This window comes from Uloborus diversus, chromosome 5 (genome assembly GCF_026930045.1).
Source record: "Uloborus diversus isolate 005 chromosome 5, Udiv.v.3.1, whole genome shotgun sequence".
Taxonomy (NCBI): domain Eukaryota; kingdom Metazoa; phylum Arthropoda; class Arachnida; order Araneae; family Uloboridae; genus Uloborus; species Uloborus diversus.
The window spans coordinates 30702624-30724817 of record NC_072735.1 but is presented as its reverse complement, the minus strand read 5'-3'; the positions used below and the strand labels follow the sequence as shown (position 1 = coordinate 30724817).

Here is a 22194-nt window from a genome sequence, read left to right as displayed (position 1 = left end):
TCGACTCCGACTCTTCACTAGCTGGCGCCACAAGTATATTCACTGAATAAAATTCTCACTTTCTTTTCAGAAATCTGTCATGGCTTTGCCCCCCGATAGATGGCGCCACAAATGATTTTCCATTTAACACATTACTTTCCTCCTTGGAAAAAGCATTACTTGTCTAATGGTTAGCATATGAATCTCGTATTCCAGAGGTCCAGGGTTCGATTCCCGGCTAAATCGACTTAGATTGAACTCATGAATCACGTTCATCAAAAGTAAGAAATTAGAAATTAAATAAACAAGTTATTAAAAAAATAATAAAATATATTAAATAATTGTTCTAAACGACGTCAACCGAAAATACCCCTCCTGAAAGTTTTCAAGATAGTGGAAGTGTCATGTTATCATCCAAGATGGCGGACCCCCCTTCCCACTGTTAATTTTTTTCCTCCTGCTTGTCCCTATATCCCTTTAAGCCCCAGATTACACGATTGTGCGGGTGGAACAACATTCAAATTTTAGCTTCCTAGATCATTATATGTAACAAACGCCGGAATCGGACGATCGTGCTGGTTAGCCAATGATGTGTATTATCCATTTTTTCGACAGATAGCGGCACTAGTATCTTTCCAGGCTTTAGGAGGCAAGAAAACCCTTGCTTGCATGTGCTCTCAAGAAAATATTTCAGGTCTTAAAGGGATATCGCGGTTGTTACTACTTCTCATAGTATTTTCATCCTAAATTCATCGCCTCGGAACAGCACTGCTCGTATATTGCTCCAAATCTCATCGTATTTTCATCCAAAATTCATCGCCTCGGAACATCACTGCTCGTATATTGCTCCAAATCTCATCGGTATAGGGAGCAAAATTCATCGGATTTCGATGGTCGGATTCTACAATTGCCGATGAGACATATTGGAGCAATTTCCGATGAAAACTCATCGGAATCCAATCATTGGCCGATCAAAGTTTGATCGGATTCCGATGAACGGCCGATGAGTTGATGTTACTCGGGCAACTTAAACAGGTGGTCAACTTATAGAGGTTGAATTATATGATATAGATACTATGTGCCTGAGAGTAGCAATCAACTTAGACATGTGGTCAACTTACAAGGGCGGTCAACTTTACAGGTTTTACTGTATTAATTTTAGTGATTGTTATTATTTTTACTTATTTCTATTAATTTTATTAATTATTATTATTAATGGATCAAGCTTCTGGAAGTTCAATGAAAATTGAGAAAATTATACATGTCTATGATGACTGCAAAAGATTAATTAAACAAAGTGAAAAGAGAAATAAAATATATTTGACTTGACATATGAGTGTCAGTGTTGAGAAAAATCATATTGTTGATTACTTATTTCCTATCATACTTCTCCAGGAGAAGCATTAAAGCCAGCAATGAACCAACTATGTGCAAATATTATGGGCCATCTTGTTACTAAAGGGCTATACTCTGTCCTGCAAGGTGTCCTGTTAAAAGGATTAGTTAGAGTGAAACCTTGCTTGAAACGAGCTACACTTCTTGCCATTACAAATTTATCAGTACGGTATGTATTTTCATAGCTTTCATAATTTTATTTGTTTAACTTTTATCACATTGAGAAGATATTTTATTTGTTTATGTTCTGATGTTTGAAATAATGTATACATTATGTATCATGAATAGAGGTTTTAGAATATAGCCTAAAAATAATTTATATTTATTAATTTCTTTAGTTGAAATAGCTAGAATTAGAATTAAAAAAAAAAAAACAGTCGAAGAATTTTATTGTTAAGCTTTAAGCATAGAGATCTAACTAAGAGTATGAAAGTGACAATCAAATGAATTCTTAATTCTTTTCTCTCCTGCGCACTTTGCAAGCTATGGAGCTGTCTTCAGAGGGTGAATTTCCGCATTTTGTCTCGCTTTTTTCAATGGTGTTTTGACTTGTTTGATTATTAGAACTTACAGTTTTTGGGAAGTTTTGAGTCTTAGTTTGTCTGAACATGCTTAAACATTTTCGCATTAAACTGTTGTAACCATGACAGCAAGGGAAAGTTAGGTGATTTTAATGCAATTTTTGTTTTATGAAAAATATTTTATTTGCTACAATTTTTTTATATAGTTGAAAGACTTGCATTGTTTCATCATATGTACACACTCACAAACACACATGTATCGTTATTTCAGCGCTCTTCATAATGCCGCATTTTCACAAAAATATAAATATTTTTAAACGTCACAAAGCAAAAAGCTCTCAATTTTTATGTTACAATGCTTAAAAGCCAATCAAATAATGGTATTTTCATAAATTTTGTGTACATAACAGTAATTTATTACATAAGCTATTCTGTGTAGTGAAAGAAAGCAAAAATTTTTATATGGGCTACACAAAAATAACTTTTTTTCTTTTTCTTTATGAATTGAAGTAATTTAGGGTAGGCATTGACTAGTCCTAATTTCCTGATTGTTTTGCCGAATTTTTAATCCCTAGGCAATTTTAACTCGGCAGAGTCTAAAACTTCTCTAGGAAACATTCATCTCCAAATTTCCCTACTTGAAAACCATTAGCAAAAAAATCTTATGTGAAATAGTATGAAGGGATTTAATATCCATAGTGCTCATCAACTTACTCCTGCTGCAGAACCCCTTGTAAGAGAAATAAAAATCTATCCAAAGCTATTTTTCTAATACTTTCAGAGAAATAAGATATTTATTCATAAAAATAATGCATCTAGGCTGAATCAAATTGTTAAATATCAATGTGAGTTAGTCATGCTAAAAGTTATGATAAAAATGCTTCTTACGATAAATCATGCTAATCGTACCATGTTTACTGAACCACTAGTGACCAGGGCTGTGAATTTGGAGTCGAAGAGCTCGAAGTCAGACTAATTTTGTGGTTTGGGAGACAGAGTCATTGTAAAACATGTCCACTCCAACTCTGGGCTTTTTTTCCTCTTATTTTCTCTGACTCTTCTTACATTTTTTTAAAAGTGACTACAAATTGGTTCGATTTATGTGAGAAGACCTATTAATAAGAAAATAACTGCCATTGGCAACCAGCTGGCTTCTTTATTTATTGAACTTTCACTTTCTGTAATAGCTATCCGCTATCTCCGCCTTACCGCTAGTTTGCTTGTTTTAATAACTTTCTTTAATTATCTGCAACTGTCAGCAAAGGTTTTGTTCTCTAATATTTTGCAAATAGAAGCAGTTTTTCAGTTGGAAGTTATCACTTTCAAATTATAATAATATATTTTTACTTTGATCTCAATTATAAAATAGTAGAAGAAATGTATCCCTGGGCCACACACAGTTGCAACTTATAGCCTGGGTGAAAACTGCTGAGGGGGTCAAATTCAAATTAGTTTTGACACGAAAATGCTAATCAAAAAAATCCAGTAGAATATAACGCATGTTTTTTTTAGTCTGAAGACTATTCTATGTATTTATTTATTCATTTTATTTTAATTGTAGAAGAAAGGGGAAAAAAAGAACATTCTTATATGCACTGAATAAGATTTAAAAGAAAAAATCTAAGTTCTGTAACATAATAAAATGTGAAAATACTTGCTATTAAACACTTGTTGTTAACTGTATGAAATAAAACATTCCAATATTTTCCTTCCTTCCACCAAATTTCAATTTTTATGTGCATTAATTTCTTTCTTTCTTTTTTTTTTTTTTTTTGCTTAGATGAATCTTAAATATAAGTGCAGTAATAATGCATTGATAAAATAAATATTTATTCTTGTAGTCCTGTCGTTTCTTCCCAATTTTCCAACAACTTGATGAATTTGTTCCTTCTACATGTAATGTCAGTTCCTGCTTTAATGCTGCATTTTCACAACTCCGCTTCAGAGGTAAAATTCACCTTTTTTTTTTATAAAGACATATTTTTTTAAACCATAATTTTTTTTAATGCTTGCTTTTTCTCTCACTTAAAATAATCTTCTTCAAAATTCTTAAGAAGAAAAATTATTTGAATCACTAAAATTTTAGACTATCCTTTTCTGACATAAGTAATACGCAACATAGACACTAATACCTAAACGTATATAATTTCTTCTTTTGTGCAAACCTTATTGAAAATTCTTGATTTATTCTTATAGTCCTCGCAGTTTAAATTTACATTAGATAATGTGTGCCCCTCCCCTTTTTTTGTCCCTTTTCCAATCTATGAAAGACATTCATTCTTCTGCAACATTAATTATATTCAAAGGTCTGTATACAAAAACTGTTATCACAATGTACTGATTTTACCTGTATTATTTTCCTCCTGTATTATATTACCTTCCTCATTGAATTTTCCACTGGAATGGATATTCATTCTCATTTTTAATGCAATGTCATACAGTTTCATGATGTTTTTTTTCTTCTACAAACTATTAAAACTGATTCGAACTTATTTTTACTGCGTCAAAAATATTCTATTGATTGTCAATATGTGAAATAATGTTTTTATTATAAATTAATATGTTTACTTTTGAGTAAATTAATTTTTTGTTTTTTTAATCATATTTATTTATTTATTTATTTAGTGTCTGATAATATTGTCAAACCATGAAATTTTCAAACATGCTTTGGATTTGCTTGTTTCTGAACAAAATACAAGAATATTATTTAATGCTCTGGAAGGGAATTATGCTCTTTGCCTTATTGGTAAGTATGGTAACTTTTTTTTTTTTTTTTTGTGGGGGCCTTGCTTCTTAATTTTACTTATATAAAAGAATGCTTAATTTTTGCATGCTGCATGCTTTTCTGTTTCTTTTTTCGTTGCTGAGATGTTTTCAATACATTCATAGCAGCATTCTTTCATTGTTATTTCATATAATTTTTTACTGTTTTGATATTATAAAAGCTTTTGATCATATATTCAATTTTGCTAATAAAATAATAATTTTATTCAAAATTCCTAACAGTTCATACAATTGCTATATGCCAACAAATGTACTGATGCATATAGACCAACAAAAATTGTATAATCTTGGGAGCCAGAGAAAAAATTTTGGCTGCCAGAAGATTACTTTTCAGAGTTTATTGGAAAATTTAGTGTTACATGCAACATAGCTTCTGAAAAAAGCTAATTGCCTTAGTTTACAACTAAGTTTGTTGGACCCTGTAATAGTGTATAGCACAGGTGTAACTTGAGAGAGTTTGTGGTACCCCCTCCCCCCCTCCACCTCTTCAACTCAAAAGAAAACTTATAAATCTAGAATTATATCTAGTCTTCGTATACCTAGAAATACGGCAGGGTCATTTTGGCCCCTGAGTGAAAATCTGCTTTATTCCCTACATATCTTAATATATAAAAATCTTCGGTGCAGACGTTTGTCACGATAAGGCTTTTAAATGGCTGGACCGATTTTGTTCAAATTTTTTTTGTATGTACAGTCGACTCTCGATATCTCGAAGTACGAGGGACCAAGAAAAAGATTCGACATAGCCGAAGTTCGAGATACCGAAAACTAACTATTATTTCCCTTTTGAAACAATTGTAAAAGTAATTAAACAAAATCACACATAAATGCTCAGATAGGAGAGAAAACTTGTATTAGTTTCCCCCCCCCCCCCCCCCAAAAAAAAAAAAAAATACAAAGGTGTGTAAAACTTGAAGAACATAAGCAAAAATAATATTACTAATAAAAAAATATTTCTTACTTCACATTTAATAAATATTGCTTTATACTTGCTTGTTTTTTTGAATTAATATTTCTGCTATGTATGAAATCATTAATTTTACTCATGGCATTGAATATATCCTGTGGAACATTTTCCCGACTTTCAGTAGAACGATGAATAATCGATAGTGCATTACTAACATCTGCATTTGTTGGCAAATCATTATGTTCAGAAATTTCAATTTTCTCTTCATTGTCCGTACCATCTTCTTTAGCTGTTACTTCTGCAATAATATCTTCATTGCAAAGTTCACCGCAGGTAATGAGCTCGGAGTCAACGTTTACGAAGTCAGAAAGTTCCAATGATTGTTCTTGAAACACATCTCTGAACTCGTTGTCCAAACATTCGTTAACCTCATCAACAATATTGGGAGCACTTGAAGGAAAGAATCCGCATTTCTGAAAACAATGAGCAATTGTGTCTTGGGAAACATCATTTTGCCAGGCACTAAAAACCATTCGAAGAGCATCTAATACCGATATGGAGCTTGTATGCTCTTTATTATTTTCAATATCGTTGATGAGCTTTCTAATTACTCGTTTCCTATAATGCACTTTTAAATTACGAATTACTCCCTGATCAGCTGGCTGAAGTTTTGCTGTTGTATTTTGTGGGAAGAATTCAAGCTTAATTGACTTTAAATTTTTTAACTTTGGATGTGCTGGACAATTGTCCACAAACAGCAAAACTTCTCGAGATTTTTTATGAAAACTCAAATCAAGTTTTCTCACGTATTCTTCAAACAGCTCACTGGTCATCCAGGATTTCTTATTGCTTTTGTAATTTACCGGCAAAGATTTGATGTTTTTAAAGCAACGTGGGTTTTTTCGATTTACCAATAACTAAGAGGGGTAATTTTTCTGATCCATCAGCATTGGCACCAACAAGAACAGTTAAGTGATCTTTGCTCATTTTTCCTCCAGCGCAGGACTCTCCTTTGAACATTAAAGTTTTTTGGGGAACACATTTGTAGAATAATCCGGTTTCATCAATATTAAAGACGTCTGATGCTTTGTAACCAAACAGTAGGGTGGGAAGTCTTATTCTCCATTCTTCACAAAGACTTTCCGGGACGTCTTTAGCTTCTCCATGTAAATTCCGAAAAAACTATGTTATGACGAGCTTTAAACCTCTCGAGCCATCCACTGCTTGCTACAAAGTCCATGTGTCCAAGGAGTTTGCCAAAATCAAGTGCTTTTTCACGAAGGAGAATTCCACTCACAGGGATTTCAGTCCGCTTATGCTCATAATTCTTAAACCATTTCAAGAGTGCGTTTCAATGTCGGTGTATGTGCACTCCTTGATTTTTTTATGATTAAGATTTGCAGAACCGCCCTTTGTTTCGTAATGTTCTAATATTTTTTCTTTGTTTGACATTATTGTCGATAATGTATTCGGCGGTATGCCATATTTCAGGGCCAAGTCCTTTTTCTTAACGGTAGGATTATTCTCTACATCTTTAATTAAATCGACCTTTTCTTCAATAGTTAAAATTTTTAGCTTTCTCTTACTCATTTTTCAAAACGCTGAGCATGCAATCATTTACTAAATGCTATGAGTGCTAAAAAGCTGAGATCAGCGAAGCTTCAAGTGAGCAGTTCCAAGTTCAATTGGTGGGTCACTAACTGGTTTAGCCCTCACCCAGGGGGTATTACACGTGCTCTCTTTCTTGCTAATCCCTTATCAACGTCTGGTCTATCTCCCTTTTGTACTCGTTCTAACAGAGCCACTGAAAAGAACTTATCGAAGCGTGAACAAGCAACGCGTGAACGAGTGCATTTTAGCTCTTTCTCTCGTCAAAAGAAGTGGCGACCTGTCAATTACGCCCCCGTCTTCAAAGCCCTAACAAAAGGGAGCAGGTGGTGAAAATAGCAGAATTTTCTCCGTCATTTTACGGTCAAGTTGGTTTTGCTACTGATAATCAAGACAATAAATGTTAAGAGATGTCTGTCTCAAACTTCGAGATAAGCGGAGTGAACTTCGAGTTAACGAAAAAAAACCCCATTAAGAACATTAGCAGAAGTTTGGGACCATCCAAAAACTTCGACATAAGCGGAAATTCGAGTTCAGCGAAGTCGAGATATCGAGAGTCGACTGTAATTATATTTTGGCAAGCATGGTTTCGAAGCGCGATGGAATCGAATCGGAAATGTTTTTGTTAATTAATTTAAAAATTGGATGATTAAATCTCCCAAATGATTAATATTTATTTTAACCTATTGTTAAGCGAGAACTGAAATAAATATTTAACCCGTTGCCAAAGAACAATAAGAAAGCCAGCTCTGTTTTTTTGTAATGAAATTTCCTACTGTAATTTGTCAATTGAAAATACATAAAACATAAAGAGAGAGCGAACCCTTCATTTCTTGAAAGCAACCCCACTGAAAGAATGGCCCCACTCAAAACTCACCATACCCATTCAAGCGCCAGCGCCATTAATTGAGTGGGGCCATGAAGCAACTTAGGACCCTGTGATGTATTTTAAAGTAAAATACTGGATGAAATCGAGTTGTTTTCATTAGGTTCATCCATGGCCTCACTTAATACTTACAGAAATTCAGTGGAGCCATGGTTCATATAATATCCCTGTTTATTCTTCTGAGTTTTGGCGCCACTGGCAAGGAGACTTGAAGGATTATCAAACTAATCAGCATATTATGGTGGTGGAATTTATAGAAGCAAATTTTATTTCCGTTCAGATAAATCAAACCAGGGTGAATCTGTACACAAAAAATTAGTGCAGTGGAAGGGGATATTTTGATAACTGGCAATCTGGTGTTCTTTCTTCATTGGCGTCAGTTTTTGGCTCCAGCGCCTGCGTGAGATATATTTTTCTTTGCAAACCAAAACAAAGAGATCAGAAACATCTATTCACATAGGGTTACTATGAATCAGTAGGGTTACCAAAATAAAATTATTTACGCCAAATATGAGATGACCGCCCAGATTCCCAATTATCGAAATATGCCCCAGTGGAAGATTTTTATCCTTGGTGGAAAGAACAAATCAGGCATTTTTTGCTAATCATTCAAGTACGCGAGTGAAGATAGTAAGTGAAACAAATGCTCAGCTAGAAAATGGGATTATCATTAAAACTTTTCGTTCAAAAGATCGGACCGCTAATCGATCGGAGTTTGCTTCGCTGATTATTCAGCATGGTTACAGCAGCGTAGTGGCTTGGCGACTTTGGCGATAAACAATGGAGTTGCGGGATTACTTTACATTTTAAAACTACTGTTAATGCAGTTTAATGTATTTTTGTTTACTTGCCGAAATATTTCAAATTGTAAAGAATTGTTTTTGATTCTTAAAGGGTGTTTAGTCTTTGTAGTTGAAGAATATGTATGTTTTACATCATGGGGGGGGAGGGGGGGAGGGAGTGATTTCCTTTATCATTTTTTTAAAGGATTGCTTTGCGATAGTTAAATTCTTTTTCATATGGGGGAAGTTGCAGTGGAATTTCCCGTTTGTTCTAGATGTACATGGAGTTACACTACTTTTACATTAAATATCAGAGGAAGATTTTTATCATTTGAGTGTGGCTGAAGGAAAAAACCATGTAATATATGAAGATCTTTCATGTACGCGAAGAAAAGTAGTTAATGAAACAACTGCTTGGTTTGCTTTGGGGCCGTCCATTAATCACGTGATGTTTTTTTGGCATTTTTTCACCCCCTCCCCCTTGGTGATACATGGTGAGGTTAAAGACTAACCCCCCTCTACTATATTACGTGTATTTTTAGTACCTACGAAAAATCTTATTATTCTTTTTAAATATTTGTAAAATACAGGTATAAGTATCATCTAATAATGAAAGACTCCAATTATAACTATAAAGACTACAATAATGAAAGGTATGCGAAAAAAATATTAACGTAGAGTATTCTCGGACAGACAGGCGGTGAATCAGAGTCGCACACTACAAGCCGCTTTTCAGTTGAGTGTTGCGCGTTTTGTCGAAAAAATAAATACACGTGATATATTACTACAACCCTCCCTCCCCCTATGTGATGTTTTGTGATTTTTTCTGGACTCCCCCCCCCCCTTTCGAGCCTCACGTGATTAATGGACGGCCCCTTTACATAAACCAAGTTGTAATAAATGTACGCATTGTGGCACCACGTATCTTAAAAACATTTTCTTTTTACATATTTCTTTCGACAAAATGGTTCAAACACTTGATAGTTTATAGACATTTTTAAACTTTTTAATATACAAAGTTTGAACAAGACTATACAAAGTTTGAACAAGACAACGTCTGTCGGGTCCTCTAGTTATTATATATTTGTAAAAAATAGTTAAAAATAAACATATTTATAACAAATGCAGTTTATTTAAAACTTGGTTCTCATTAAATGTTATGAAATAAAATCAGTATGTGATTTCTATATTACAATACTCAATAGAAGTTAATCTTAAAATCTTTATATTAAGGTTAATTCTAAAGCAGCCAATAAAATTTAAGTTCAAAACTGAGAGAAGAACAAACAAGGTATACTTTCAAAGCTATTCATACAAAGTTGTATACCGCCACATTTTGTGTAAAACTTAGTTTGTTTGTTTTTTCTCTCAAAGCAATCCTTTTTACATAGCCACTGCAAGTGCATGAAAAAAAAACTCTATTCTCAATTACTTAGCCAAAAAAAAAAATATTTTTGTAAAAATATGTTTTATCCTTCATTGATTCAATTGCTCATTATTTTTTCTTAGTCACTCATAGATTTATTTACTAATTAGTTTATTAATTCATTGGTTTGTTAGTTGGTTTATTCATTTGCTTATGTATTTTCTTTTTATTCATTTATTTACTAAAACAACTACTTTCTGAACTAAATTTGAGTTGGATTATTTTAGTGAACTTTTCAATCAATTAAGACATATTTGAGTGATTCACATCTCTATTAGGCACTTTACAGATGCAAGTATACATTTTTTAATTAAAAAGGCATTGAAATTAAAAAGTGAAGGAACACAAGAATTAACGAAGGAAAGCCCCTTTGATTACACCACTAATAATGTCCCATATACAAGTACAAAGTTGTCTGTGCGTAGTTTAGTAAGGAAATTTAAAATCATAGCTGAAAATTATCAACAAGAAACAAACTATGCATACTAACTGCAAAACATTGTAAAGATAATTATTTAATTTTACATGGGTTAGCTTAAAATCATGCAAATCCTAACTAATTATGACAGTTTATATATTTTTACATATAAATCTTTACAAACACGTTTCAATAATTCAAAAATTATCTTTTGATTAATAAAGTTAATCTTCGAGATGTTTTTTTTGTTGGGATAAAAGATTCTTTCTAGTTTATGTGATATCTTGTTATGTATTAACATTTAGTAATGCGTTTTTTTTCAGTTTTACAATAACATTTTGTAATTTTCAGCTAATCTTATTCACATGGGCCATTCTGATCTTGAAGTAAGAAATGTTTTTTGCTAGGCTTCTTTCTTTCTTTCTTTTAAGTATAACAGAAGAACTTTCTCTTTGTTCATTTTTGTTTCTCCTTTGCAGAATCTCCAAACAAATTTACTGGATTTCATTGTAAGTAAACAAATTTAAACACTTTTTCTTTCAAAATTATATGAAGTTTATATTTTAAGGAAGAAATAAATTTACTATTTTCAATAGAATGTTATTACCAGAATTATGGAAAGCTGTCAAAAATATGTTGTAAACAAGCAATCTAATCTGACTCATTGGCATCCAGTGTTAGGGTGGTTTGCACAAAAAATTGACCTTGGGTATGTGATTTACACTGCTTCTTTTTCATTTGACTTCATTTGTAAAATGTTCTTGTATTATGTGATTTCAATATTTCCTTATATTACAAAATGAAAAGCCAATTCATTTATTGTACCTAAAGATTTTTTTTCTTTTAGAATTTACAAAGGTTTTAAGAAATGTAAACATTAGTTGAAAAACTCTAGGTAAAAAACATGAAGTGTGAAACTTACCTTTTTCAGTTCATTAAAATGAAGCATCTAAAAGTGTTTCAACAGCTTTCAAGTCATAATTTTATGTACATTTTTCAAAGCAATTTTTTTGAGTTGTTGAAACAACTATTGTCAGAAATGATTTTTGCTGCAAATGGTTACATAAAGATTGTAAATGTTTCGTGAGAATGTTTCTACAGTGATTTAATTTTACATCTTTGATCGTGTTTCATTGTTAACGCTTTTCAATTTGTTTTTCATTGCATGCAAGATCATCTTAATTGAAATATTTTAATTGTTTTTTACTTTTTCTTCTTGAAGGCTTCACGAATCTTTGTCCTTAGTAAAAAAGCAAATTCAACTTTTGTGGAGTGGACCAATGATTACGGCAATATTTTCCCATTTAGTTGACTCTGTGTTAGCAGCTCCACAACCGTCTAGTCCTACTTCAAATCAGACTGTAACATCTCCTGTCCAAAGTTCTCCTTTTAAAACAAGTTTGTACTCATTTATTTTGACTAAATAAAATAATTTTCTATTGTATCAGCAAAAAAAAAAAAAATATCATTTGAAAGTGCTATAACTAACCTTATTCATCTGCAATTTTCTTAAAATATTTTTTTCCCCAGGCATATTCAAAAAGGCATTAGAGAAAGCCTCATCTAGTCGTTTAGCTACTGTGCGCTACAAGCGGTTGGGTAGTCCAGAAACCACTCTTGTAGCATTAACATGCAATCTGTATGAGACAGCACTTGCAACACTAACTCAAATGAAACTGGACATTCTTACTGGTATGAACTTTGACACAAAAATAACTAAAAATATAAATTAATATTTTAAACTTATTTTAAATGTGTGGATTTTATTTGTTTTCTTCTTCCCTTGCATTTATTTTTCATTGCTGCAACTTAATACAGTTAGTCTCTACTTAATGTAATCACTCTGGAACACAATGATTTTGATAACAATAGCCAATTGTTACCGATAAAAAAAAAATAGGAAATTAGGTAAATTTACTAATTTAAGCTGCACATACTGTTTCAAAATAAAGTGAATAAACTCATCTTATATTTATGTACTGTGTATTTCCCTTAAAAATATAAAAAATATGCAATATTTTTAGAGAAAACATTAATAATTGTGGATTATCTATACTATATCAAAAGTTCATTTATAAATTGCTCAAAATCAATGTTTTTTTTAAATCATCAGAGCTTGGTTGTAATCCACCTTTCAACACTTTTGACGACTTCATCATTTCAGCATTTGTAGGAGGAGTCTCAACATCAAGGCATTCTTCATCTGAGTCATTAGATCCTCATCTATATTATTTCTCTATAACAATCTGGTAAACTACTGATAGTTTTTAATGTCGAAGTTACAGCGGTATTTTAAATAATTTTCTGTTATGACTTGAACTTTATAAGATCTCATATCTAAGGGGTTTTATATCATCTTTATTATTTTCTGGTCAACTTTTTCTTAATCTTGAGTTGACAAAACTGTTTCTGATCCTTTGAATATAAATCCAATGTCTAATTCTACAATTCATAATGTTAAATGATGTAATGATCACATGAACTGATTATTTTACCGCAGTTGAATAGAGAAAATTTGGACTCAGTGATTTTGCTAACAATAAGCCATTGATAACATAAACTGCCATCACATCAAGCAGAGACTACTATATTTGTGTTTGTCAACAAAAAACTTTTTTCTAATAGATGGGGAAATTGATGTTTGCAGCAAAGCACACATGAATATTTAACAAAAACTGTAATGTATTTCGTAGTAGTTTGTACTGCAGTGAAAAATAAGGAAAAATTGTTTAAATCAGAACATTTCTCCTAATGTGTAGAAGAAAGGGGATTAACAGACTGGCATTAACCATCTGAAATTTTTTTTCTTTTTATAAATATAAGTTAATTTGATAAATATTTTTTTTAATGAATTCAACTTTTCCAAATGCTATTGTATTATTATTATTTATTACTACATGTTTTTGCTGCAAAAAAATTACAATTAGTTATTGTTAATGAACTCACTCAGCATAGCTTCTTTTTTTCAGCATGCTAAAAGTAATTTCAATAAAGAAATAATAATTTTTCTGCTGATTAATGTTAAAAATTTGCTTGTTAGAAATAATTGGCATAGTGGCCGGTTGTCGATTCCTGCAGATTAATTGACGCATCCCTAGCTGAGTGTGTTGAATTGACTAGAGATCCAAATGATTTCCAGTGACCTGACCTCCAAAGTTATTATGTATAAAATTTTAAGTATCCTGTCTGGCATAAATATTAGCGTCAAAACACTATTCCTGAGAAATGTATTGAACATTATCGCTTAAAGTGGTAAAACACATAAATGAAACTTGCTTCTTTTGCTTGTTGAGTATTACTAATGTAATTTTTTTTTTTCTTTGTTTTTGTAACCTATGAAGAAAAGTCAAGCTTAAATATATTTCATATATTATACAAATTAGGTCAAGGTGAAAGGCTGATTCATGTCTTTAATGATATTTCTTACATGAATATTATCAATATTAGCACTATGATATTCTTCCAAAGAAGAAGTTACTTTTAGCTTGTGGTAAAATTGAATTTGAACTAGATAAACATAAAAATGTTTTGTTGTTTTGTGTTTAAATCTACTATGCTGAATGGGTCTCTCCCCCCCCCCCCCCTAGATGTAAGAACATAATGTACTCATATGTGTTTTGTTGTTTTTCATATATCTATGGAGTTTATTATACCCTTTGCTCTCACCTCCTCTCCTGAAATTTTTTTTATTGAAGACCCTGGTACAACTGTCTTATGTAATATGTACTGATTTTGTCCTTCTTGATCATTGTGCTACTGAAGTAAAACAGCCACTTCAAGATTGGGGCATGTTTCTCATCCAAGTTGAATGTTTTATTTATTTATTTATTTATTTATTTTTTTTTTTTTTTTTTTGAATGTTCTTTATTTGTTATTCTTTTCTGTTAAATTATTTTAGCATGTGTCTTTTAAATTTTTTAATCTTCCGAATTCATCTGCACAAATTGCAGAATTTTGACTTTGAAAAGTATGCATCTTTTTTTTTTACCTCCTTAAAAGAGAGAAAGAAGAATATTAAAGAGTAATATTCAAAAATTATGAACAAATTACCCTTTACTGTTACTCATGCATTGAATTGAATGTGCAAAATTTTTATTTTAAATATTGTTTATTTTTCTTTTAAACTTTCTTTTCAGGTCTATGCTATCAAGATATGGTGCTGCCTAACCTATGGAAATTTATTAGCAGTCTTGGTCCTGGAAATGGTCTAAAAGCATTTTTAGACCATTTAGCAGTTACAACTAAGACGTGTAGTCCTGAATTTCAAATTTTAGTCTTATTCTGTGATTGTGCTACTCATTTAATTACGTAGGTATTTTTCCAACAAAATCAGGGTATGAAGCAGAATTTAACCATTTAATAGTTCATTTTATGTTTACAAAGTCATTGTTATTGACAAAATAAATATTTCTCAAAAGTATTGTTTGGCTCATTCTTACATTAGCTTTTATTATTATTTCTATTAGGGATATTTCTTTTTCTGGTATAATTGTTGATTTCAAATCTGTTTGCCTTTTCTAATATCTTGTTTTCTCAATTTCTTCCCCTTATCTGTATTCCTATCCCTTCATTGACCTGCTTAAAACCAAATAGTAATTGAAACCAGCTTATGAATTACTGGAAAATGTACATAGTGTGTTTAAACACTATTTTCAGTTTGTTTTTATGACCTCTAAATATCATTTTATTAATAATTGCCCAAGGTTTTTTTGTGCTTTTCATAAAGGGAAAGCAGTCAACTATTTAATTGCTTTTTCATCTTGAAATTTAAAGTTTTCTGAATACCCATGCATTAAGATGCTTTTACAAGTTGTTAATGCATAATTTTATGACAACATTTGTGCTTAAAGTTGAACTATGTGTGTTTATTGACCTACAGACAGGCATATGGTGTTATAGTTTCAACTAGGGATACTATATGGCAATAAATTTGGAAAGAGAGAATCTTGCTCACATGACTCTAGGAAAGGGGCTGCCTATAAATGATGTCCCACTCTTTTTCAGCATTTATAACTCCCCTCTCCCCCTTTGTCACTAAGTCACATGCTTCACCTTTCTTTCTTCTCTTCCCTTGTCCCATGTCACGCTCTTTCTCATTAACATATTTTTATTAAAAAATGTAGGATGTCATACTACTTATTAACCCCCTCCCTTCTGACAATTTCCCAATCCTACCTCCCCCCTCATTGCAAGACATCATTAATGGACAACCACACTTCATGTAGAACAGTCGGCAACAGGCAGACCACAGATCAGATTCAAAGCATGATCAGTGAACTGACAAAAACTATTTTGAAAGTGTGACTTACACACATAAATTATTTCAAAATTTTCTTCTTAAGAAAACAATAACTTTGAGGGCCATCCGTATCATTTTTTTTTTCTAATATATTTTATGTTATTAATTTACCTGGCTTTTATGTAAGCTCCACGTTCATTTGGGAATTTTTTGATGAACAAATATCGCTCAAAATTTACATCCTACCTTGCTTGTGCTTGCTGCCTGCAAGAATTTCACCTAAAAAATATGAAGGCCGCAGATGTAATCTCTCTCATTGATTTTGAATGCAAATATGCCTATCTATTGTATTTAATATTATTTTGTGAGTTAAAATTAAAATTAGAGAATTGTAAGGCATCTCATTTTTTCTCCCTGTGCCCTGATTTTTTTAAAAATACTCCACTTGAAATTAAATACTGGCTCCTGATGTAGAGCATTCTTAATGCTGAAAAAGAAAACTGCTTTATTTTAGACCCATTTTGATGTGTCTGTGTTAGAAAATGAGAAAAACTGTTTCGAAATTTCTTACACCATTTTGAATAACCCTATATCATTATCAGTATCATTTGAAGCATTTTTATTTTTCCGTCAAAAAGAGAAAAAAGACTGAATGAAAAGAAATTCTGAGAAAACTGTGTATGTGATATGTGTTTAAAAATTTTTAACTGGATTTCTTTATTTAATGTATTTTCACTTTTTTCTACTCCTCACCCTCTTTTATATATATATAGGATTCTTGATGATGTTGAATTATATGAGCAGCAGAAACCATTTTGCCTTGATGACTTAGTCTCCATATCATCTTTCCTAAATCAACTAGTGTTTAAACTTATATGGAATAATTTAATTGGTATTATTTGTTTACTTTTCTCTTATGAACTTTTAAAATGAAAATGAAATTATTGTCTATGGGTTTCAATGCTCATTTGTTACTATAAATTTTAAAACAACAAAAAAAATTGTGATTGACTTTTGTTACATACTAATTTAATTCCAGGTGTTCAAAAAAACACTAACTCCACAAAATTGACTGTATTTTCCAGTAAATGATTGAAAATTCACATAATCCAAACTTATAGAATTTCTTTGACATACAAAAGCAGAAAAACTGTTTATTTTATGTCACAATTTCTGCTTATATGATGCAATATACTGAAAAATCATCTGAATGAACTCACATATAAAATCATTATTATATTACCTAAATTTTGGCCTGATTACGATAGTTTGTTAATTAAAATATTTTCTACTGGAATAACTTCATGAAAAAGATATCTAAGTGTTTGATTAAACTTCTTTTAGTCTTGAGATTAAGCAGTTGTACTATTTGACTGAAGTGCAATTTTAGAATTATAAATTATACATATTAAAGAATCCTTTGTACGAAGATTTTTGTTAAATTCGCGACACTATCTCAAATCATCTCAAAGATTCATATGTGAAAAGTATCTCTGGATACCATTAGTATAGTATTACTTGCAAATCTTTTAGTCTTATATTAAAAAAATTATCAGTAGTTAACAATATTTGTCTTTATTCTCAATACCCAAAACATTGCATGTTTTCAATACCTCTCAAAAAAATTCAAAAATTACTTACAGATGTTGGAGCCAAAAGAAAAAGCAATGGTTATAAAAAGTAGTTTATTTCTGAATTTTTCTTATTTCTGATAGTTTCATATTAACATGATGTCCTTTTGCAAAATACTTTGCAAATTTAAATGTTTATCTTTTATTTTCATTTCTACTATAATATTAATATTCTCCCAAATACTAAATCTATGTTCACCGCAGCCAAATTCAATCTGACTGGACATTCGATAAAAACTAGTTCATCTAATCAATATTCAGCCAAGCCACTAGCGCAGCCAGGATTTCCTCTTGGGGGGGGGGGGGGGTATTCATAGCAATCCTTGAATGTATATACATCAATATACCAGGATTGGTAATATATCTTAAAACCAAAAGTGCAGGGGTGACAATTACCACCCCCCTGGCTGTATCGCAGAGAAGGTTTTCTTATTCGAAAGAAATATCCAGAAATACAATTGTACGGAAAATGTTAATTTCAACTATTGAAACCATATAATTTTCTTATACATCCCAGATTTCTGTATTACTATGTAGTGTAAAACAAATCTATTATGCTACCACAGTTTAAGAAATAATTTTTTTTTAACTATGGAAATCAGTTTATAACCGATTTTTTGCTTCATAAGTGACAATAAGAATTAAATGCAATTGACTTTATATAAATATCCAACTCCTGTTTATTTGTATGTAAACAACATTTTTATCTCTGCTCATTAGCAAATTGGTTCCACTGCTTTCTGTCGAAGGCAAACAAATTAACAACAACCCTAACAGAATTACTTCTAAAACGAGAAGTGTAAACAAATTATGATATTCAAGGCAATATTAAATTCAAGTGAAATAATTCATTAGAGTGATATAAATATATGAAAAGATAAAATGGTATAATATAAAAAAAAGCGTTAAATGTAAATGTAAAAAATAAAATAAAAGTGCAAAGGAAAATAGGCAAAATACAAATATGAATTTTTTTTTTAATGGACTTTTTGGTCATTGAGATTAAAAATGAACCTTTACGAGGACAAAGGAAACTAGTTGCAAATACCATTCGGTGGTTACAAAGAAATCTGTAATCTGTGTGACTTTTGTGCTAGCTCATTCAGAACTTCATCTTCACTAATATGAATTCGATCATGGATGTAAGTCATTGCTAGTCCATTCAAACGCTCTTCGCAAGTTTTGTTTCTCAAGTACGTTTTCAATAATTTTAAAGAGGAAAACGACCTTTCAGGGGTACATGTAGTGACCGGAATCGTGGCGAAAATGATGAGAAGGGACCTTATAGTATGAAGTAAATCAACGTTGCAGTGTTGCAAAGCTTCAATTGCATTTTTTGGTTTTTTTTCTTTTACGATCTCTTGCCAAAGAATAGTTTCCTTGTGTAATCTTGAAGCATCAAGCTCATAAAAGTCTGCTAGTTTCATAAGATCAGAAGTGACTTCGTCGTTTATGTCATCATTTATCAAAAACCGGAAGGGTGTTAATATTCTCTGGTGAGATTCAAATTTCTCATAAAGAGCTTGGATGGTATTTTCCAGAAAAGGTATGAAAAGAGAGCGTCGAAAGTGCTCTTCAATGGTATCTGCTGGGACATTATCTCTCTTCGCTCGCCGCCATACCATCTTTTCCTTAGAAATTGGGACATCCAAATCAACGCAAAGCTCACTTGCTTTTTCGAAAACTTGAGAAAATGTTTCCTCAGCATTACTTCTTATATTCTCAAGCTTCCTCTTGACGATCATGGCTGATTTTATTGCAGTTGAAAGATTCAGATTTTCTTTCCGCAAATATAAGCTGAGTGGCAAGGTCAGAGAAAATACGTGATCAATCACAAAAAGGCTCACCAAGAAATCACATTTTAGTATTGCACTCTGGAGAAGCTGGGCTTCAGTGGCTGTTTTCGTGTCAAGCCACGTTTTTATTTGTTCCAAAGCTAAAAGCAGAGGGTGTAGAAGCTCAATAAAGCTTGTTACCGCGCAATGGCGTTCAATCCAACGAATGGGACAGATTCTCTTCAATTCTTCTTTTTTTGTTCTGTCAGTTTCTATTGCTTGAATCTCTACTGTCAAAGCTGCCTGCCGCTTCGGGGTGTTAAAAAAATTATGCACTCGCTCAATGACACCAATGCAATGCCTTATTAATGGAACACAGCATCCGTCAGATATGCAAAGATTTAAGCAATGCGAGCTACAATGTACATACAGAGCTCGTGGGTACGTCTCTTGTATGAGTGCTTGAACTCCTTTTATGTCTCCACTCATAGCCCTTGCACCATCATAACCTTGACCAACTATACATTGGGGCTGGAGATTCAGGTTATTTATGGTTTTGATTATTGTTTCAGCTAGTCCCTTTCCAGTTGCATCAGTGATTGGGATAAACTGCAAGAATTCTTCGTGCACTTTACCCTCCTCGATAAATCTGACGCAGAAAGTCATTTGCTTAATTGTGCTGACATCAGTCGTTTCGTCAACGAGAATCGAAAACCACTGAGCCTTTTTTACTTGCTCAACGAGCTTCCTGATGATAATGTTGTTGAACGATGCTATGATTTCATTCTGAATCTGCCAGCTTCTATATGTGGCATTAGCTCCTGCTGTTTCTAAATGGTTCTTCAAGAGAGTATCTCCAGATTCAAGTTGAAATCTCAGAAGAGCCTTGAAGTTCCCCTCTTTTTTCGATTTTTCGTTCTCCGAACAGGCTCCAGAATCTCTGTGACCTCGAAATGCCAATCCTCTTCTGGCAAGAAAAAGTGCTGTTGATATTATGGGTTTCAGCTGCTCCCTATTTTTCTTGATTTGAGCTAACTTACCCACATCTAAAGCCTTTTCAATGCTAGGAACTTTTTCCGTGTATGTGGCTAAGAATTCACCCGCTCTTTGAAGACAATCAGAGTGGTATTTTGCCTTTTCATGTTCCCGGAAAACTTCTTTAGCGTCTTTCCAGTTTCTGAATCGCTGTCTCACTAGTTTTCCTGGGCACGAACGCTGTTTCCCAACCGTAGTGCTAAATAAGAAGCAAAATTTACAGAATGCTCCGTCTTCGGATGGCGAGTATACAAGCCAGTCCCTCTCACCAAGCCATTTCAAAACAAATCTCAAATTTCTTGGTCCAGATAAGGGAAATTTAAAGCTCAAATCTGGTTTCCAAGGGCTCAAAAGAAGTTCCTTCTTTGTGTTATCATTAATCTGAAAAAAAAAAAACAAATAAGTTCCTGAAATATAAATACTTTCCAAAAACATACACATACAGTATCAACAAGCTTCGTAATTTACCTGTTTTTCCATATACAAGCCAATGTTGGAACTATACGTCATTGATCAGTTCAGGCTACGTAAATCTGGTGACACTTCATTCTCCTCAAGTTTTCTTTTTTTCGTTACCGAAATGAGTGGAGTCGGTTCCTCTTTTCTCTCTCCTTCCTCATTACCTGTGAAAAGAAATACTAGCTTAAATATTCATTTGAAATTAGTTTAACAAATAACAAAAAAGGATTTGACTTATGAGAAACGAATATGGGCTAAGAGTATTTCAGTCAATAGAAAAAAATCAAAAATTACTAGAACAGATTGCAAGAACAGAACAAGAAGAATTAAAGAAAAAAAAAAACTTTTCGCTTATGCCTATCACTTTATTATTTTCTTTTCTTTATTGCATAACAGTTTTAAAAAGTAAAACTTACCTGAAGTAGTTGAAGTTGAGCTTGTACAAGATGTAGGAGCAGGCTGGTTGAAGAATCGTCTAATATCCATCAAAGTAGCGAAATTGTGCAAGAACTCATAAAACTCTACAACAGCGACGAACCACAATGGCAGTTTTCTTGCTGAGGCCTCTCAGAGCAACCAATTAAAAAAAAACTTTATCTGCTATTCAAAGCTATATTTTTGATTGCAGAAAACTAACTGGGAAGTAAAAGGTCTTGCAAACGGTTGCAGGTTAATCTGAACTCTTTGAGCCTCAAGGACAAAAACTTTCAATGAACCAGGAATCTCAGTCACATGTCCGAGTTTCAAATTTTGTGCTTACCTCTATCCTGTTCCTTTGTCCTCTCTTATTGGTGTATAGCTGAGACGACACTCCAGGGACAGGACCCTATAATACTGACAATGTAAATATCTATAGTCCTGCTCCAGGGATTTCCGGGGGTATTGGCTGTGAGAAGCTAATCCTGTGTGAGTAATGTCAAAGACGCTTCCTACCCTTTTCTTCAGACTCGTCAAGTATTGACACCTATTCTATCTTTCCCGTGAGGTGCAAATTCCTGGAAGCGAAACTGCAGTGCGCATTCCTTTCCAACTGCCCTTCACATCACCTGTCGTTTTCTAATCTTTTGTACACCTAGTGTTTTGATCTGGTTTTAAGCTCTGCAGTGTACACAAGAATATATCTTATTTAAGTGTATTAATTTCGTGCATTCATTTTTTTTTTTTTTTTTTTTGATAGTTGAACCTTTATAAGGACCTTAGTAAGAAAAAAAATCATAACCCTCTGGGGGGGGGGGTTCACCCCTAAATCCCTCCCCCCTCGCTGTGCCCCTAAGCCAAGCTAAACATTATGCCTTAGTGCTCATTAAGCCAAATACCAGATAGTGGCTGAATATTGGTTACATTCATTG

General features: G+C 32.5%; 3 protein-coding genes across 3 annotated transcripts in view; 2 read left to right on the top strand and 1 right to left on the bottom strand.

Moving 5' to 3' along the window:
- Positions 1–17671, top strand: part of LOC129222525 (ubiquitin-protein ligase E3B-like) — a 33686-nt gene extending 16015 nt beyond the window's left edge. Inside the window, exons 7-17 of the mRNA XM_054857036.1 lie at positions 1375–1543; positions 3737–3842; positions 4521–4641; positions 11058–11092; positions 11186–11215; positions 11303–11415; positions 11929–12104; positions 12237–12398; positions 14843–15014; positions 16719–16837; positions 17661–17671. Of these exons, the coding sequence (XP_054713011.1) occupies positions 1375–1543; positions 3737–3842; positions 4521–4641; positions 11058–11092; positions 11186–11215; positions 11303–11415; positions 11929–12104; positions 12237–12398; positions 14843–15014; positions 16719–16837; positions 17661–17671 (1214 nt within the window). The remainder of the gene's footprint in view (positions 1–1374; positions 1544–3736; positions 3843–4520; positions 4642–11057; positions 11093–11185; positions 11216–11302; positions 11416–11928; positions 12105–12236; positions 12399–14842; positions 15015–16718; positions 16838–17660) is intronic.
- Positions 17672–18279: 608 nt separating this feature from the next.
- On the bottom strand, positions 18280–20896 carry LOC129222523 (uncharacterized). Its single transcript, XM_054857035.1, has 3 exons — positions 20855–20896; positions 19782–20767; positions 18280–18361 (listed from the first exon to the last, which is right to left on the bottom strand). The coding sequence occupies exons 1-3, from the start codon at positions 20894–20896 to the stop codon at positions 18280–18282; spliced, it is 1110 nt and encodes a 369-aa protein (XP_054713010.1).
- Positions 20897–21081: 185 nt separating this feature from the next.
- LOC129222522 (ubiquitin-protein ligase E3B-like) overlaps positions 21082–22194 on the top strand; it is a 73008-nt gene continuing 71895 nt past the window's right edge. Inside the window, exon 1 of the mRNA XM_054857034.1 lies at positions 21082–21105. Coding sequence (XP_054713009.1) covers positions 21082–21105 — 24 coding nt within the window. The remainder of the gene's footprint in view (positions 21106–22194) is intronic.

Coding starts and splice junctions, on each gene's coding strand:
- LOC129222523 (XM_054857035.1), bottom strand. CDS start 20,896: ATGACGTATAGTTCCAACATTGGCTTGTATATGGAAAAACAG. Junction 20,768..20,854: donor GCTTGTATATGGAAAAACAG/GTAAATTACGAA, acceptor TTTTTTTTTCAG/ATTAATGATAACACAAAGAA. Junction 18,362..19,781: donor GAGACGTACCCACGAGCTCT/GTATGTACATTG, acceptor TTCTCGTTTTAG/AAGTAATTCTGTTAGGGTTG.